This window comes from Temnothorax curvispinosus, unplaced genomic scaffold, assembly GCF_003070985.1.
Source record: "Temnothorax curvispinosus isolate PA1 unplaced genomic scaffold, ASM307098v1 QBEX01010597.1, whole genome shotgun sequence".
Classification (NCBI taxonomy): Eukaryota; Metazoa; Arthropoda; class Insecta; order Hymenoptera; family Formicidae; genus Temnothorax; species Temnothorax curvispinosus.
In genome coordinates this window covers 96,807-115,026 of record NW_020220377.1, presented here as the reverse complement: position 1 = coordinate 115,026, position 18,220 = coordinate 96,807, and the positions used below count along the sequence as shown (strand labels likewise).

General features: G+C 39.0%; 4 protein-coding genes across 7 annotated transcripts; 2 read left to right on the top strand and 2 right to left on the bottom strand.

The window, feature by feature from the left end:
- Window positions 1-283: 283 nt before the first annotated feature.
- On the bottom strand, window positions 284-1,723 carry LOC112460484 (40S ribosomal protein S7-like). Its single transcript, XM_025025172.1, has 5 exons — window positions 1,642-1,723; window positions 1,102-1,272; window positions 832-1,013; window positions 491-641; window positions 284-394 (listed from the first exon to the last, which is right to left on the bottom strand). The coding sequence occupies exons 2-5, from the start codon at window positions 1,270-1,272 to the stop codon at window positions 317-319; spliced, it is 582 nt and encodes a 193-aa protein (XP_024880940.1). The 5' UTR covers window positions 1,642-1,723; the 3' UTR covers window positions 284-316.
- A 112-nt stretch (window positions 1,724-1,835) lies between these two features.
- LOC112460485 (uncharacterized protein C1orf50 homolog) lies at window positions 1,836-3,069 on the top strand. The gene is made up of 4 exons (XM_025025173.1): window positions 1,836-2,057; window positions 2,132-2,241; window positions 2,328-2,546; window positions 2,632-3,069. Exons 1-4 carry the CDS (start codon window positions 2,000-2,002, stop codon window positions 2,818-2,820), a joined length of 576 nt encoding a protein of 191 aa, XP_024880941.1. The 5' UTR covers window positions 1,836-1,999; the 3' UTR covers window positions 2,821-3,069.
- A 503-nt stretch (window positions 3,070-3,572) lies between these two features.
- LOC112460483 (dnaJ homolog subfamily C member 11) lies at window positions 3,573-7,105 on the bottom strand. Of its 2 annotated transcripts, none has more exons than XM_025025171.1 (8): window positions 6,936-7,105; window positions 6,376-6,505; window positions 5,892-6,135; window positions 5,402-5,712; window positions 5,072-5,279; window positions 4,433-4,994; window positions 3,944-4,073; window positions 3,573-3,861 (listed from the first exon to the last, which is right to left on the bottom strand). In XM_025025171.1, the coding sequence occupies exons 1-8, from the start codon at window positions 7,005-7,007 to the stop codon at window positions 3,839-3,841; spliced, it is 1,680 nt and encodes a 559-aa protein (XP_024880939.1). In that variant the 5' UTR covers window positions 7,008-7,105; the 3' UTR covers window positions 3,573-3,838. The 2 variants fall into 2 exon arrangements, with proteins under 2 accessions (XP_024880939.1, XP_024880938.1); XM_025025170.1 differs by having other exon boundaries at window positions 5,402-5,715; window positions 6,936-7,104.
- A 52-nt stretch (window positions 7,106-7,157) lies between these two features.
- Window positions 7,158-16,983, top strand: LOC112460482 (C2 domain-containing protein 5). Of its 3 annotated transcripts, none has more exons than XM_025025167.1 (15): window positions 7,162-7,333; window positions 7,754-8,148; window positions 8,238-8,378; window positions 8,621-8,837; window positions 8,997-9,122; window positions 9,868-11,777; window positions 12,014-12,163; window positions 12,339-12,507; window positions 12,667-13,468; window positions 13,554-13,874; window positions 14,023-14,221; window positions 14,413-14,591; window positions 14,762-14,887; window positions 14,973-15,119; window positions 15,198-16,983. In XM_025025167.1, exons 2-15 carry the CDS (start codon window positions 7,782-7,784, stop codon window positions 15,282-15,284), a joined length of 4,941 nt encoding a protein of 1,646 aa, XP_024880935.1. In that variant the 5' UTR covers window positions 7,162-7,333; window positions 7,754-7,781; the 3' UTR covers window positions 15,285-16,983. The 3 variants fall into 3 exon arrangements, with proteins under 3 accessions (XP_024880936.1, XP_024880935.1, XP_024880937.1); XM_025025169.1 differs by having other exon boundaries at window positions 7,164-7,333; window positions 11,623-11,777; XM_025025168.1 differs by lacking the exons at window positions 14,762-14,887; window positions 14,973-15,119; window positions 15,198-16,983 and having other exon boundaries at window positions 7,158-7,333; window positions 14,023-14,208; window positions 14,413-14,513.
- The last annotated feature ends 1,237 nt before the right edge of the window (window positions 16,984-18,220 follow it).

The window sequence follows — 18,220 nt, the reverse complement described above, 5'->3', positions numbered from 1 at the left end:
CCGTAAAGCATAAAAATAGGCTTCCCATCCTCTACAGGTTAATAAATAAATTGTAACTTCCATAAATTGCCGAGGATTATATTTACTATAAATATTTATATTAAAATATTTAATGAATATATAATTAAAAATGAAAGATCTAAAAAGACCGTTTTTACTTCGATGTTTCTTCTAAGCAAAAACAAATTTTTCGGTAGATTTTCACGAATGATGAATAACCATGTTGAACGAGGGTTAAGAAAGTGAGAAATGATACAAAAATAAATATGATCGTAACAAATAATACGTTGGTTCAAATGTTTTAATATTTAATAAATCATACATAGGATTCGGGAAATTCGAATGTTACATCCCGCCCAGTTAGTTGTTTGTACACCGAAGCAAAGGTATCAACCTGTCAAAAAATGAGGAAGATTAAAACAGATCATATAATAATAGGTCAGACAAGTAAAGTGCTATGCAGAGAAAATGGAAAACGTGATAAATGTACCTTGTGTTCGATATTCGTTTGTTCATTTTTGTCCAAATGAACTTTGGTTACTTGCGAGCCGTCGAGTTTTACTCGAATTCGTTTGCCCACAATCTCGACAGGATAGACAATATCCTCCAGCAGGGCGTCGTATACCGCAGTCAACGTACGGCTAAAATAAAAATGAATTATGTAGAATTACAATCAGAATTCAAAATAAACGTTAAGCAATATTGAATATTGGAATAACTTGGTATTCGCAAAGTATAAATAAAGTACTAATAATGCAATACGTATTGACATTAATCGTAATTAAATTACGCCTGTCTAATCAAGGAAAACGATTATTTTCATTTTCTTACCTCCTAGGACGCTTCTGCTTATTCTTCGTGCGCGTCTTTCTCGTCGGCTTCGGTAAGATTTTACGTTCGCCGACGAACATCACATGCTTGCCAGAGAACTTCTTCTCCAATTCGCGTACTAATCTGGTCTGAATCTTTTGGAATGCCTTCAGTTTCGGCATCGGTACGTATATGATGATCGACTGTAAGGAACGCAAGCAGCTCAGCACAGTCCTTAGCGAGGATGTTAAACAAACAAATACACGGTTATAGCAAGGAATCAAAGTCTACCTTTTTATTGTTTGTTTCTAGTTCCTTCGCCTTAGTGATATAAAGTTCCCTCAAATGCGACTTCAGATCGCTGTTCATCTCCAGTTCCAGAAGAGCATTGGAGATGCCCGCCTCGAATTGGTCGGGCTCCGAGCCGCCGCTTTTAATTATCTTCGCGTTAGCCGTGAACATCTGAAAAAAAAAAAAAAAAACAAGATTGAGGTTAGGACATTGTTTACGAGTGTCCGTGCGCGCACCATCCGCGCGAGATATTCGTCGGGCAACATCGTATAGCAATATTAACTCCAGCGTGGATTCTGTCAATACTCCGAAGACGATCCTCCGACGCGAGAACGATCGTCGGCGACGTCGAAGCGTGACGTTGTGGTGAACGCGAGGATCGCGAGTCAAAATCCACCGTAATCACGCCGAGGACGCGCGATCTGGGATGGATATCAATCGTTTCGCCGGCCGCGGACTCTCCGGCGTCGCGCGACGCGTGATTTCATACATCGTCGTATATTGAAAGGCCGTAAAGTCAAACGCAATTAAAATGCCCACCTTGTCCACCTGACCGCGACATGAAAGAGAGGCTAGGATTAAGGGACAGCTAGTGCGCGTGCGCGACCATTCCGCTTTGGGGGCGGGGGACACCTGTCGCCTAAAGTCACTAGATATACATCTAGTGACTTTATGCCAGGCCGTACAGTAGCGCCACACATCCACTTTCAGGAATTGGAACTACGAGCCACATCCACTTTTCGATACTGTCGATGAATTGGTTCATGTCCGTGCTATGTATACATCCAATTACTTTTAACGTTTTAATGTAAGCATTTATAAATTACAGATAATTGTTCGGCCGATTTGATTTTTTTCAATAATTTCTATTGCATAATTATACATAACTGAATGTATAATGGATAATAACAGCACGATGGATGCAACGAACAGCCTACACGATCTTTCAAATAAAGGTATATAATCTGTGACAATTGAAAAATTTGAGTGCTGTAATAATATTTACTTAATCAGCGTTTTCTCATTAAAGCACTAGTGGAAAGAAATATCATGCCGCAAGGTATATCGTTAATTGATCCAGCAGCCGTGGCAAAAGCAAGCCAGCAGGATTTAAAGGCACTGGTTGCGGAAATTGAAAAGGCAATACAAGCTTAACGTATTTATAATTAAACTAAAATATATGATTTTATTATATATTTACTAATTTTTATATCGTTTTTGTACAGGCGGATAACTGTATAAAAGCCAATGCGTGTAACAAGTTGCAAGTGATTGCACAACAGATCAGATTTCTGCAAAAGCAGGCCGAGGGTATTTTGCTGGAGGCGCAACGTAATGCCAAGCTGCATCATGCGGCCTGTAACTTTGTGAAACAGCCGGGTCACATCTATCACTTGTATCAACGGGAATCGGGGCAGCTTTATTTTTCCATGCTTAGCCCGGAGGTAAATAACTTTCGATACCTTCAAAGCATTAATTATTTTTTTATAAAATTTTGCCCAATAATTTTGTTGTATCTGTTCAATTCAGGAATGGGGCAGTTCGGCTCCGGCGCAGAATTACAAGGGTTCCTTTAGACTAGAACAGGACCGCTCGTGGACCCCGCTGTCTCAGTTGCAGACAAAGAATGACGAATTGAACTTGATTGAAAACTTCTTACCTTCCGATACGACTACAAACACCTTTTTACAATCGGTCATGTTAAATAGCAGCTCGTAACACAATTAGTGAATTTATTATATTACAATCAAGTTGTAAAAAGTGTAATCTAGAAACGCAGCATTTTGTCGGGACAAATTTGCCGAGGTTACCAAACTAACTACTTCAGTCTAATAAATTAAGCATCCTCGTCATGTAACTGAACAAGCAAATTTATTTTGTGATATAATATCGAGCTATTTATAATCCTTACTTGTAAATGTACATATAAATATATTTCTATATTGGTATATAGAATAGATGAATATATATAGATATCTGTTTTATATTATGAATTATATACATAATTTTTTTTTGAAGTTATGTATACAATTATATACATTTCATCGTCTAACACGATATCTATTTTGTACAAGAGTAAATCGTACGCTAATAACTTTAACTCCGGTGTAAGTTCAATAATTAGTTGTGCAATTAATTAACAAATGTCTTTCTCTATATGCAGTAATACGCATATATAGCTATGGCTGGTTGTTTTTCTTTAACTCGTAATGATCTTTAGATGGCTGTCAAAAGATCAACATAAACCCTGGAATTATATTATGTTATCTATCTTATGTGTGTGGTATAATATAACGTTACGTTTCTATAGGCAGTAAATAGGTTTGTGTTGGTAGACTTTTACTCTTTCTAAAGTATTTGGAATACGGCTTCAATGAGCAAAATGAGCACATATCAGTGCAACCCACGACTAAAAACCCATTCCATGAGCACAACTGAACACCTATATGGGATTTCTTTTTTTTTTTCTATACTATATAGAATACTTTTCCCGAAAAACTTCCGCGAGATACTTAACATACTTAAAATATTACTATAATTTTCAAATAATAAAATACCATTTTACTGAAAACGACATTAACGTACGAAGCTTAAGGATCAACGAACACTTAGTATATTTTCTTGCCCTTTATGTAAAATTAAACCTCTAAAAATGAACAAATCTACATCGAAATAACGCCGATCATTGACGGGAACTGCGACGACTGGTTTTTGATTTTGATGTTGAATCTGTATGTCAAGTAGTGTTTACTTTGTGTGCTGAAACATATAAATGATACATTAGCAAGTCGTGATACATTAAATATAAATTTGTTTACAAAAGCCAAGTATAAATTCTTACACGAGACTGGTATCCTAAGAGGTGCATCGTCCTGTATAATACATTCATGCGTTTGAGTATGGAAGAGATACTGTACCAAAAGCTGCTTGTCATCTCCCACACATGGATCATAAAATCCAGGTAATTGGCTCTGCAACAGTATAAAATTCCATGTAATTTGCAAACAATATTTCAATTTTTATATTTTGATTTTCACTCCATATACATATACCTCGATTTATAAGAAATTTATTTCAAAGTTAAAAAGTTGAGAGTGAAAGAGTACGACGTGATTGTGACTTATTTAGGGAATAATAAAAACTAATATCTATATACTGAATCTCAATTGTATAAAATTAAAAATGAGGTCGCAAAAGACAACATACTGACAAAAAAAAATGTTTAAAAGAGATAATATTTAAGTGAAACAAATTTTTGACATGATGAATATAAGATTATGATTATGATTATTATATTATTATTTTTGGCATTTTGATTATAAGAGCGCACCTTAGATGCCTTGTGAAGAATCAGTTTGGAATCCTTGACTAAACATTGCAAAGGAATCGTTACATCTATCATTTCATCTCTGTGTCCGCTCTCCTCCGTAGCAGCTCGATCCTGTTGAGGATAAACGAATCGACCGTACAATGCTTTGGTAATAATAAGTCCTTTCTTGGATTCCTCCTCGGCTCTTATCCTGCTGACGGTTTCCTTCATTAGTTCGGTGGCCGCTTTGGCTTCCCTTTGCTTCTCCATCATTCTGGACTTGTTTAACTCTCTCTGTTTCTCCTTCTCGCGCTCTGTTCGCTCTTTCACGACGGGATCGATTATGAGTTTCTTAATGACCGTCCAAGTGATTATAGGTGCCACAGTAGCATAAAAGACCGGAGCTGGAAGAATCTCGTCGCACAAATGAATAGGGAACGTATATGCCTGCGAGGCGCGACTCAATCTAAGTTTTAACGTAACGCCAGTTGGGACGCCGATGCGTACAGCCGCCGAGACCGAGCTATGCTTCGATACTTTCTTTTCTGCGCCGTATTCGAGAAATGCACCAAATGTTCCGGCTCTGTAAATTATATAGAAGAGATTACGCACGGTAAATTATTGCTGTTGATCGGATGAATAATGTTTAACAGTACTAACTTGACGCTACCACGAAGCTTGAGTTGCTTCTCTTCCATCTTGTAGGTATAGTTAAGGCTGACGAAAGAATGTATAAGTCCGAAATGTACAGAAAACGCCGTGTACGATCGAGACGTGTCTCTCACGATCATGGTGCTCATGGCATCTTGTATGCCAGCTCTGTACGTGAGGTATCCTACCGTATGTTTATCCAATTGCATTGCTAGAGCTGCGAATAAAACAACTTGGTTTCAAGATATCTTTCTATGCGTGAAACAAGTGGACGAATAATATAGGAGACTAAGAATTACATGGTTACAATTATATTATGAAAACCGCAAGTAAACGTACTCCCAACGTAGCCAGCTTTCACGCCATGCGACGTAAATTGCAGGATTGTCGCCCCGTCGCAAAACAATCGTTTTGTCAACGTGCGAAATGCTTTGAGGGAGAACGTTGGACCATTGCCGGCCCCGACCTCGACTTCGACCCAACCCTTCGAAGATATCAGCCGCTTCGCCGAGACATTAATGGACCCGGAACCGGTGCCGTTTTGGGTCCCGAGTTGACCGGACATAGTCACGGTGTCTCTCAGGGTGAGGGGCGCTTCGATAGATTGTGCGAACGACATCCCGCTGACTTCGATGCATGAAAACAGCCCACTACTGAAAACAGATCCATAACTTTCTAATCGAGAATTATAATTATTGATTAATCAATTTAATAATACTTATAATTTAATATTACTTAATAATTAAATGTTATTATTAAGCTATCTCTTTGCTGTGTCTTATCATAGTCGACGTCTTATTGTAATAATTTAAATTGTTCAATCTCTTACCCATCGTTGTAATCTTCATCATATTTACTGAAAAGATCGGTGGCATTGATGTTCACCGTTACAGTGCCTTTGGGATTGGTGTGTTGCTGCAGTCGTCTCTCCTCTCTCTCCCTCGCCAGCCTCTCGTATTCCTCGCGAATCTCCTGAGGCGTTTTTGTACGCTGCACAATTTCCCATCCTTCCGTCTCTAATCCACGGATTCCCAGCGAGTCGTAAATCGCCCTCTGATGTGGATCGTTCAACACTGCAATGCCAAGTATTACTTTCAAGATTCATAATCATACAAGTAAAATTTATGTTGCCAGTAAATTAAGCAGAGTCGGTTAAACATTTTATTTTATAATTCGTCATGGCAATAATAATAATAATAAAGAAATTGATGAGAATAAATCGCTAGATATCAGCTGCAGTGACAGAACAATAATTCTAAAACGTCAATACTTTCTGGACGCAAACGTATACACACATGCCAGTGATATAATACCTTCGTAAGCTTTCTTCGTGCGATTAAAAAGAATCTCCGCTTCCTTTTTAAGCGTCGGATCCGTGTGTTTGTCCGGATGGTAGAGTCTACTGAGTCTGCGGTACGCATTGCTGATATCCTCGGGACTGGCCTGGAACGTCAGTGGGAATCATTACGGCGAAGGACGCGCAATTGCATCATTCAGCAAAGGTAGATCTTTTATGAGAGAAAAGATCAAGGGAAACGGATTTAAAACGACATCCATTCGTGTGTAGCACGAGAGCCGAACAGATCTGCGTTCTACAACGGAAGATTCTGTTGCGGGATAAATATAATATGCTAGAATCGAGCGAACGAGGATGTTGACTAGGCAGCATCGACGTCGCGTTTCCCGGTTCATCTCGTCCGCGACTCTTCCGCGTCGGTCGCGGAAAGAAACGCGGATCACCCGGGGACTCCGTTACGTCAGCGTGCAAAAGGCGACGGTGTCACGTGGAGAGAGAGAGGTACGAGACCCGATCGACCACCCTCCGGGGAAACCGGGCGAAATCGCGGATCAGGTCGCCGGGGAGCATTCTCACGTTTCTCGCGATGTTCAAGAACGTGTAGTAGTCGTCCTCGATCGTGGTCTCCTGGTCGCTCTCGTCGTCCATTTTAAAAACCGTGAATTTCGCTGCCGCGCCGTCGGGTCTCCGGTGATCTCGGGGGCGGCCCGTTTCTCTCGCAGCTTTTTATAGGTTACGGCACGGCAGAAGGGACAACAGCGGGCGAGCGGGCCGGTAGAACGGGCGATTCCCCCGGACGCCGCTAGATGGCGCTAGATGCTCGAAAAAGCGGAGCGGTCTGCCGAGAGGGATCGACTGGATCGAGAGGTTAAATTGTCGAGCGAGAAAATTGGAAAGATGTAATTGCCCGTTGACAGAACGCTCGTTATTGAATCACTCGCAAAGTGTCATTGTCGAGCTAAATGCGGAACGTGGTGAGTGAACGTTGCTAGCGAAATTTGTGCGACGAATCTCCCTTAACATTGCCATGATATCACGTTTCATGACGTTTGAGTAACGTGTAGTTTGAGAGCCTTTTCTGTGAGCGTTTATTGAGCCTTATAAGGTGTCACATAAATCGCGACAGAATTAGAAAAAACGTAGAAGCTATCTGTTAAATAGGTATAGATGTAGTACTGTTACAACTTACGGTTTGGCACACGCCAACATGGTAGATGTACATACACTTGCAATGTATATTTAATATAATGTGTTTAATAAAATTTTTATGTGGACATTAGATATATATATTTAATATTATGAACATATATCTGTAAATTATATTTATATTGTCTCTGAATATTATATATATTTTTGTATTAATATGTAAATGTGAATCTGTTTCCATGTGGAAGATTGCTCATTGAGCACCACAGCCGCACGATGCCTGGGAAAATAAAGGTGAAGATACTGGCGGGCCGCAACCTGCCGGTGATGGACCGCTCCGGCGACACGACAGATGCTTACGTGGAATTAAAGTTCGGCAATATAACTTACAAGACGGACGTATGCCGAAAATCCCTGAATCCGCAATGGAACTCGGAATGGTATAGATTTGAAGTTGACGACGCGGAGCTGCAGGACGAGCCGTTGCAAATCAGATTGATGGACCACGACACGTACTCCGCCAACGATGCGATAGGCAAAGTTTACGTAAATTTGAATCCACTGTTGTTGCCTGGTATGTTGCCTCCGGTGAAAAACATTTGGACCCTGGAGGCAACTATGAATACCAGTGCTGGTTCGCAAGGTGATACACATATAATACGAAGGATATTTATTATACGTTTTGCATATTTTTTAAATGTATTCTCTTTGCCTTGCGCAATTGCCCTGTAGGCTCAGTTATGACCGGATGGATACCTGTATTTGATACAATGCACGGCATACGTGGCGAAGTTAATATTATCATTAAGGTGGAGCTGTTCTCTGATTTTAATAAGTTCAGACAGTCGTCCTGTGGAGTACAATTTTTTTACTGTAAGCATATTTAATTCTTGCGGATGTACCAGTTTCAAGAGAAAAATTAATACCATTACGTGAAATATACATATTTGTGACAAGTGTTACACATATTTTGTGTAACACTTGTAATTATGGCCAATTTTATAATCTATTTTTGCCTATATGAGGATTACTAAATTTTAAAATTTAATGTTTATGTCAAGCTGAGTAAAAGAAGTGTTTTGAGATCTGTAATAAGTAATCCATGTACATTTTAGCACCTAATATACCGTATGGATATCATGCGCAAATGATACATGGATTTGTCGAAGAACTTGTAGTCAGTGATGATCCGGAATATAAGTGGATCGATAAAATAAGAACACCTAGAGCATCGAACGAGGCACGGCAGACTCTGTTTTTTAAATTGAGCGGAGAAGTCCAAAGAAAGATTGGATTAAAAGCGTTGGATCTTGGCGGAAATGCTGTGATTGGGTAAATTTTGTTCTTTAGTATAAAATTTTCAATTATTTTTAACTATTTCGCGACATTGCTCAAATAGAATTTAAATGAGGAATTGGATTAAGACGCGTTTCAGTATCTAAATATATGCTCGTTATTTCATTTCTTAATTCTTAATGTATTTGGCATCAGGTATCTGCAAAACTTCGATCTGGAAGGCGAATCCGGTATAGTTGCCAGGGGTATAGGCACAGCAGTGACGCTCGTAAAATTGCACGATGTTCTCGGTTTTCCTTGCGACAGCGTCAATATCGAAGAGTAAGTATTTCTGTTACATATCCAATTATGGATTATCGAGCAGTCCAAATGTAATTGCACATTTGATCATAAATGACTGAACGGTAAATTATCGCGCAATTGCGTCTAGCATCGTACGAGCCAATTAAATAGGTGTTACCGCCAACTCACATGATCTACGATAAAGTTGGCGCCCGCGAATGAGCTATTTCGAGAATTTCGTACAAGGAAATATAGCCATTCCTATTTTACGGCTGAGGCACTCTCCTGTGGCTGAAAATAATTGTGATAGATAGATATGGACGGCCCGATTTTATTGGACGAATTAATCCAATCTGCGGAGAGCAATTAGATGCCGATTATCTTTTACCTTTTATTTCGGTTCTTGTCATTTCGGTATCGTAGAATCGTAGATAGATCGAGTCAAATTGCTTATCATCGTCAATAAAACGTTGACATCTGAATTGACACTCAATTAAGATATTTTACTTTATTTCATATCTATCGATTTGATTTAATTTTCTTCTATGTAATAGAAGCTTATGTTTTCTTAAAACGCTCGGTTTTATGTTCTCTTTCTGAACCTCTATTACATTGTCTACTTCTCAGTAAATATTTTCTAAAATTTAAATTTATCTTTCCTGATCGCTTAAATTAGATCGTCCGTTTCATAGTTGTTTTTAATTATATCGCACTTTTGTAGGAAGTTATATGAAGATTAATGAATACTTTTCTTCTTCTTCCCTACCCCCATACGTTTGCATAGGATCGCATTCGCGCTTTCCTCACGCACGATAGCGCGAACGGAACGTTATACCGACGACAGCGCACCGTTCATCCCCGTTTCTATTCCCGCTTCGTACCCCATTCGCAAGAATTTCTCGTTTTACACGCGGTCTTCGTCATCTCTAACGCGCCTGGAACGCGCTACAAAGGTGTCCGCGGCTCTTGGGCATGCCGGAGCGCGAAGGAAACGTGCCAAGCGCATTCCGTTTTTACGATCCAACACGTTGAGCATGCTGAATTTAAGGGTAACCGCATCCAGCAGCTCGGATCTCGCTCCGTCTCCAGAAATTAGCCGAAGTTTAATCGACGAAACGGTGAGATCTATACGTACCATGCTAACGCCGGAGGACGCGAAGAAGGAATCGTCGAGAGGTCTCTCCAAACAAATCAAACACCTGCGCAGTAAATTTCACTCGGTCGGCGAGGAGAGTCACTTTGCAGCGGAGTCCGATCGCGATTCTGATACTGATTCGGTCGCCATGAATCTTAAGAGGGAAAAGAATCTCAAAGAAACCAAGACCACCGGTACGATGATGGCCGCGTTACTGATCGGGTCTATACAAAATATGCCTCTGGAGAATACTGGGAATACTGATTCTATTTCGAATTTTCTCAACGACGAACAACCCAGCGAGGAGGTAAAGAGAGAAACTCCGCATGAAAATGCGGACAGCAACGTTCAAGACGAAGAGCAGAAACAGGACGTTGCATCCTCGATCGACGAAACGGAGGTGTCCTCCTTCGATGACGATAACTCCACGGGCGACGAATCGTCGGAGGACACCACCAGTTACAATATCTTGGACGACTCGGGATATTCGATCGACAGAGACTCTGACAAAGCGGAGGACTCGTCGAGTTTCCAGGAGAGAATTCCCATCACGCACTCCAGCGCGGAGAGCTGCACGGATTCTACGTTGCAGATGGAATCGGACGTACCGACGAATCGTTCGCCATCGAACTCGAATTTAGCGAGCATGGAAGACATCGGGACAAATAATGCAATTCCCATAATCACCGTGGACACTCGAGAGAGCACAGACTCGGACACAACGATCGACACGTCCGGATTGTCGATTAGCGAAGTGCATCCCGGTGAAGGATCGGGAGATCCCACGAACGCGGACAAGGAGAGAAACGATCCATCGACCGATTTACCACATGTGACAACACAGCTCAGCCTATCGAACGAAGAAGCTCGCGCGGTGGCGACCATCGAAAGACGGAGACATATGCGCGACCTGATCAAACTGATCGACACGAAGATGATGGTGTCTACGCGCGCGACGCGTCACAGCAAGAGAATCGTGTCGCTGAGGAGGAAGCGCTCCCAGAGGAAGACCTCCCACAAGGGCCCGAGAAAGTCGGGGAATTCGTTTGACAAGTTTCCTTCCTGCGGCACGTCCACGAGGAGACGCGCGTCGCATAAGCGTCGCGAGAAAGACGCTCTTCTTCGCGTTCCTCGCGTCCGCTCGATTCCCGAGCGCCTTTCCTCAGGTCAGCATCCGATCCTTCATGCCACCTCTCGATCCTGCGACTCCTCTCTCGTCAGTTTAACCGATCGCACGCGCGTATCCCCGTCTCCGAAGAGCGATCGCGGCAAACCCGACGCGGTATCTGTCAGTAGCGTCTGTAATCTAGGGAAAACATCATGTCATATTGATTGCGCTATGCCCACTAACAATGCTAATATGACTTACAACTCGCGTGTGTCCCGTCCTTCTCCCGATCTTAGGCAGCAAGACGAGGCGTCGACCAGTCCATCCTGTCCGCTTCCAACCGTTCCCACGGTGGCCACGAAAATGTCCCAGTCGCCGGCGACCAGAACGCTCGCCAACGTGCCGCCTCACCGAAGGTCGAGCGATTCCGATCTGAGCGTTACTCCTAAAGGTGAGTTATTCCACCATACAAAGAATGACCATACAGAAAAACAAATTCACGCGGAAATTACCCTACGATTATTGTAGTCTGCACATAAAATTATATCGTCATCTCGTTCGTTTTGTTCTTCCCAGAACAGTCGAATCATATAAAATTACATACATATTGCTGATGTTTAGGATTTAGTTGTAACGAATTAATTAAAAAGGAAGAAGAAAGGGTAAGAAGATTACATTGTGTCTCAGGTAACTCTCTTGGCAGTGACAGATCGATAGCAGGACCTCTAAGGACACCGACCGCGGTGGTCAGACCTATGAATCAAGACACGTTGGAGATGTTAGAGTACCCATTCATCACTATGCAACATTATCCACCGGGCTTTATATTACATATAGGTAATTATATTAAGTTTACTATTTTTGTCTTCAAGATCGTACCTTCAACGTGAGGCATATCCAGTCCTTTTTAAAGACAAATAAATCCAGTCGATTTACTTAAAACAAAATGCAAAAGCTCATGTAAGTAAGTCAAACGCAACAACAAACTGATTTATGTGCACGATGGGGACAGGTGGTTTGGTGAGCTCGAAGTCGGTGAAATTACTCGAGAGGATAAGTAACTTGGAGGAGCCGGAGGGCCGTGATTCGTGGTGGACCGAAATTAGAATGGAAGTTAGATCTCACGCGAGAGCGTTAGGTTGCAACGTTGTTATAGGCTATAAGGAAGAAACTAGTATATGGTAAGAGCTTTATATTTGCTATGCAGCATTTATTGTGTCGGTGTTACCACAAGGCATTAGCTGTTTAAAATTTAATACCCTTGTAACAAGTTTTTAATTTCTCTTGTTATTCTATCATATCAGTGTATCAACAATGCGCATGCAATTATTTCTCCACAGTGACGATGTGTGCGTGCTGAGTGCTTCCGGTACCGCGGCAGTCATAAATTTTCATAATTCCGGTCAAGATCCGGACAATGTCGTTCTGAATAAACTTCAGCAAAGCGTGCCCGCGGATTCGGAAAAGGGCCAGCAAAAATCCGTAGCGATGAAGGCGGAGAGGATCGACAGCGACACATCATCTATTGCCACTCACTCGGAACGACAAAATGGGAAGATGTGCAAGCATTCTTCCGAGAGTAACGATTACGAGGGCTCCTGCGGCCAGTCGTCTCAGTTGCGATGTAACCTGTGCCATCTCCCTTATAGCGAGGGTAGCGTGCCATTTAGAGTCAACGTGTCAAAGTGTGCCATATGCAAGCGTGCCAAAGTCCCAGATGTGATGTTCACTACCATAGAAGTGCCCGCGAATATACCGACGACCGGAAGAGGTTGCTTCATTCAAGCAACCGTGTGCAAGAGCAAGAAAGACTTGCGGGGCGAGTTGAACGCGAAAGAGATATCCGATTGCTTGCCGTTCTTGGAATATGAACTGCACAGTTTATTGCTGAATAAGCTCAAGATCAAAGGGATGAACGCGGTCTTCGGCCTCAGGTTGCAGGTTTCTGTGGGAGAACGATTCATCATCGGCATGGCGGTGGGCACCGCGGTTTATTTAACAGCTTTACCGCCGCCTACCATCCCGCAAATAGCGTCAGGCAATTCATGGCACGAGGGGCAATTGGGGGAAATGCAAAAGTCTATCGTAGAAACGGTGAAGAGGAATAGAGAGTTTTACCGTCTGAAACCTATCGGAGTCAACGTATGTTAACGGGACTTAGCACCGTATTCATTTCAGAGAATATCGTTCTAGGGTTTGATCGTTAATTATCGTGACGCGATTGTAGGAAGTCGAAAATGGACGCATTCCGAGTACTTCCGATACAGACGAGTCAGACGAGGATCTGCCGGAACTCGATCTTGGATTGGGTACTCGCGACGCGTGTGTCTTGGAAGTGGACGACATCGAGGATATGGATCGGATAGCATCGTTAATGGACAACAGACCACCCGACGATTTCCACGTTGTTAATACGCAGACGATACCTGGCCTCGAGGATTTAGAAATCGTTAGAAATTTACAAATGTTCACGCAAATCTCAAGGGCTAAAATTCCTATGGGGCAATCCGCGTCGATGCCATCAAAATATTTTGCCAGATTACTTCAGGTACGATTTTTTATCCCTAAAATGTTTCGTAGGAAACGTCTTTACTTTGCAGCACGCTTATTCACGCATCGTTTACTTGTGATTAAAAATATACTTTGCGAAAAGAAAATACTTCTATTTTATTAAAGTATTTTTCGCTTTATTTCAGTCCTTGTATTTCAAATTAAGAAGGATGGTTCCCTGCGCGCTGTGCGATATGCAGTTTAAAGTAGCATTACCCGAACAAGACGAGATACAACTAACTGTCGTTGGTATGGCACTTGGTTTAGGAGAACCTTTGAACACGAATAAATATAAAAGGAAAGTCGTGTGTCGTTCCTTGAGCAAGGATCAAGTAAGAAAATCAGGTACTTTTTGCAATTCTGTTTACAAGTTTTATTTACATTTTTATCGAAAATTATATGTATATGTATATTATCGGATTTTATATTACAATTCACGATTATACATATGTAGTTACTACATTTTTGTTAGCTGAACGTCTAGTGCCATATCTTTTAAAACAAAGGCATTAATTCTTCTTTATTTCCTCTATCAGATGATAGTGATATGATATTCAGCCTAGACGAGGATCATCTCGAGAACAGTGTTACATCCGACAATGCAACACGCACTTGTATAGGAAATCCCGCCACTTTAAGTGGTACCCCTATACAAAAGCAAAGACCACGCTCACCTTTGCGTTTAAAATCATTCGCTACTCATAGACGTAAACATGTAAGACTCTTTTCTTAGAAGAAGAAAAATATATATATAATATATAATTAATATTTGCACTTGTTATCGTTTTCTGACATTTTCAAGTTTTCAACACGTATATTTTTAAATTTATAATGCTAAGCGTTAAAAAATGCAAGAATTTTTCTTTATATTTTAATTCATTATAGGTGCCTTTGAAAGGAAGATACGGGGTAGATATAACGCCTTTATCTTATCTACCGGGTGGAAGGATAGAGAGATATCAAGGCAACCTAAATTTCTTTTTCATTCGCGAAAGTACATCGATACGAGAGGTAAGTGAGTTCATAATGACGATTATTCTCAACGGACTGTTAGAAATTCAACTATTAAAATCCTGATGATGATGATGTGTTACAGAATGGTGGATTGAGTGGTTTCACCCACAGTTTCGTAATGGAAGTTTTGGCAATTGTTCGCGCGCACATTACGGCATTAGGCGGTAACGCGATGGTAGCATTCTTTATGACACAGTGTGTGCTTCTTCACAGCCCTCACAAAAATCAAGTTAGTAAAAAACATTATGTTATCTGCATACACATTCCCACGCTTGTTGCATATTTCATAAAAAAAATATGTTTCCAGGGTCAATGTCTCATTAATGTGGGTGGCGATGTCGTAACAGTATCTTATTATGCGGATGAGAAGCACAGTGCTGTTTCAAATTGCTGACCCCAACCTCCACATTCGGCACCGCCATGAACGACTATTTAATAATGGCAATTAATGCTGTTAAAAAATATATATATATATGTGTATATATTTACCAGTATCAATGCCGTTATAGATAGGATCGTGTATAGCGGTTCTATGAGACTTTCATTGCATTGTGCAATACCTAATTTCAAGTATCTCTTCGTAGCAATCGATATTGTTATTTATTAATTTATTTTACAAAGATAAAGATTCGATACTTAATTTAAAATATTATTTTCTTTATGAATTAATACACTAGAACGTAATAAAACGTGACAAAGGTATATCAGTCTGTTGTTATAAATTTAAAATATCTTGTATATTTAATATCTACTGTGTGACTAAATATTTAAATGGTTTGATATTTATGAACTGTAGTGACTAAACACAATTTTATATATATATCTTATAGAAGGATATCTAGCTCTATGAAATACCCCTACTATGCGTATAGTGATGTTACCACCAATTCTCCGTTGTATAATAATTTCAACTTTTTATAAAAAATTAATAAATACTCAATTATATACTCCGTTATTGATAGTACAATCGGAAAGACAATGGTTCTACACGTAAAAAAGTTAAACTAATTTTAACTATGTAGAATCAACAGAAATATATAAATTTATTTTTCTCTGCCGATTGTGCTACAAATGACAGACTATTTAAATAAGATATTAATACATAAATAAAATATTAATCTGTAGAATGTACATATTTCTCTTTCGAAAGCTTTTCTAAAAATATTAAAGAAAATATATAATTAAATTTAATTATTTAAATTATGATGTGTATAGAATTATGTCAAAGGCTGCAGGATATTAAACGAAGCAATTTATCTTTTTCGGAAATTAATATTATTTCCGAAATAAGTTTTTGTAATTAGGTGCCTTTAAAACTGTAAGAATATATAGGATATATTCTGCATGACACAGGATATAGCTAATATACTTAGCGTAATCGCGGTTCTCATTTGGATTTTTCGAAGTTTATGAAATTAATAAAAAGGCAAGATTGTTGTCTTAAAGAATTAAATATGAAACATCCTTAGATCACCTATGCCTTTGTTTGTGTTGATACTTGAAAAAAGTATTAATAGGAAAGGTGAACGGTTTATAAGAAATTATTTAGAGACGAATATTATTAAGTTTGATAGCAAACAGAGTGACCAATGATAAAAGGATAACGCTTGTTCGGCGTTTTCAATTTTTTCAATTATTGATCACACTTAATCCTGTAAGACCATGTATTACTAATAAACATTTTTCCAGTGTAATTTACGGAAAAATGATAATTAGAGAATGATAATTATGAAGAAATTGCTTGAACGTGTATTCAAGATTAAGTCATACAGAATGAATGTTATTTATTGCAATTGTACTTGAATAAAAATCATGCATTCGTCGAATAACATATAACCAATCATGTCGAATTATGATAAAATGTTATATTTTATAATTTAAGTATCAAGATATAAAGATTTCTATACGCCTAACATTGTCTAAACACGTAATTTATAAATTGTGTCTTATGTTTATCTTAGTCACCTGATCGACGATAAAGAAAAATCTACGACTTAAACTGTGAACCGAAATGTCCATTCGGATGATGAAACTCTAGGTCTCTAGTCATATTTGTTTCTTTGTTATCAATATTAAATTATGTTTAAAAAATATTTAACGTTTTTTTACGTTATTTTTTTCGAACTGTAAAAACTCATTTACCCCCAAATGTGTGGCAAACGGTCATTTATTTCATAACTTTCATTATTTATCAATCATTTATTTTATAAATTTTAGAAACTTACGCCAGAACGCGTTCAATAAAACTGAGTATTTTTCGTTAAAATTGACGGTTTCCAATATTTACGGCGAATGCGATCGCACGAGTTTGCATATCTTTCGTTTCCATCGTTATAAACATTTGTACTGAAATATCATTCTATTTGATATATTTTTGTTGCAAGACATTATAATAACGTTTGAAGATATTACAACAAAATGAGAAGCGAATGAAAATATGATAATCCGAGTCACGGTGATCCGACACGGTAATCGTTCTCGAGTAAACCTCTGGTCAGGACAAGTGGAGAATATTGTCACATTGCCACGAATGATCCTATTAGCTCCATTTTGCCACACTAACATAATGAGAATTTTATTTCGATTTAAAGAACATTCTTTCGATAAAATATTCTGGAATAATTTTCGTCTCAATCTCCTCGTGTTGCGTTATTCTTTGATATTGGAAAGATAGTCGTCAGTTATTTCAAAAATTAATATTCGAACTTTAATCATTTTTTAATCGCAAACATAAAATTTTAAATTCTTTCAAGGGGGTATATTATCATCTCTGAGGCCAAAAAACGATACCTAACTTTGGCAATTTATTTAAGAAAAATAATTTACTCAATCGAAAACTTTTTATAAGGACTTTATTACATAAACCTTAAAATGCAAAAAAATATTAAATTTTTTTTTTTTTACAAAATGGTGGTGCTTTGGCCGCATCGCCGAGCTTCTTTTTTAGATCGACGCTCGAATTATCGGTAAATTTTGACCGTCAATAGTTATTATTATTTCAGTTATTTCTTTATTTTGCGATGTGTTAGAAGATTTATATAATTTTATTTAAAAAACATCTATTGAAAGGTGCATAGTTTACCGAATTTATTTCCGTTTTTAAATTTAATTATCTTCTCGAACGATACAACTTTTTAAATATATTTCTTAATACTTATTTAAGTTATTAAAATTTATTTCACATTGCTCTACCTTACTAAATTGGTATATGTACCTATATATACAGCCACGCAACACGGTATTACGCGTGTAGCGATATGTCATCATTAAATTTTTCTGTTGCGTAATAATTCTTGTAACCTATATGTACATATATAAAAACAAATGTCT

Excerpts from the sequence above, each read along its gene's own strand:
- LOC112460484 (XM_025025172.1), bottom strand. The coding sequence starts at position 1,272 with ATGTTCACGGCTAACGCGAAGATAATTAAAAGCGGCGGCTCGGAGCCC. Across the intron at positions 1,014-1,101 it reads TAGAAACAAACAATAAAAAG|TCGATCATCATATACGTACC; the intron begins GTAGACTTTGAT and ends CGTTCCTTACAG. Across the intron at positions 395-490 it reads AAACGAATATCGAACACAAG|GTTGATACCTTTGCTTCGGT; the intron begins GTACATTTATCA and ends ATTTTTTGACAG.
- LOC112460485 (XM_025025173.1), top strand. The coding sequence starts at position 2,000 with ATGGATAATAACAGCACGATGGATGCAACGAACAGCCTACACGATCTT. Across the intron at positions 2,058-2,131 it reads ACACGATCTTTCAAATAAAG|CACTAGTGGAAAGAAATATC; the intron begins GTATATAATCTG and ends TTCTCATTAAAG. Across the intron at positions 2,547-2,631 it reads TTTCCATGCTTAGCCCGGAG|GAATGGGGCAGTTCGGCTCC; the intron begins GTAAATAACTTT and ends TGTTCAATTCAG.
- LOC112460483 (XM_025025170.1), bottom strand. The coding sequence starts at position 7,007 with ATGGACGACGAGAGCGACCAGGAGACCACGATCGAGGACGACTACTAC. Across the intron at positions 6,136-6,375 it reads CACGAAGAAAGCTTACGAAG|TGTTGAACGATCCACATCAG; the intron begins GTATTATATCAC and ends TTGGCATTGCAG. Across the intron at positions 4,074-4,432 it reads TTCTTCACAAGGCATCTAAG|AGCCAATTACCTGGATTTTA; the intron begins GTGCGCTCTTAT and ends ATACTGTTGCAG.
- LOC112460482 (XM_025025167.1), top strand. The coding sequence starts at position 7,782 with ATGCCTGGGAAAATAAAGGTGAAGATACTGGCGGGCCGCAACCTGCCG. Across the intron at positions 12,508-12,666 it reads AAGGAAGAAACTAGTATATG|TGACGATGTGTGCGTGCTGA; the intron begins GTAAGAGCTTTA and ends ATTTCTCCACAG. Across the intron at positions 14,222-14,412 it reads GGATCAAGTAAGAAAATCAG|ATGATAGTGATATGATATTC; the intron begins GTACTTTTTGCA and ends TTCCTCTATCAG.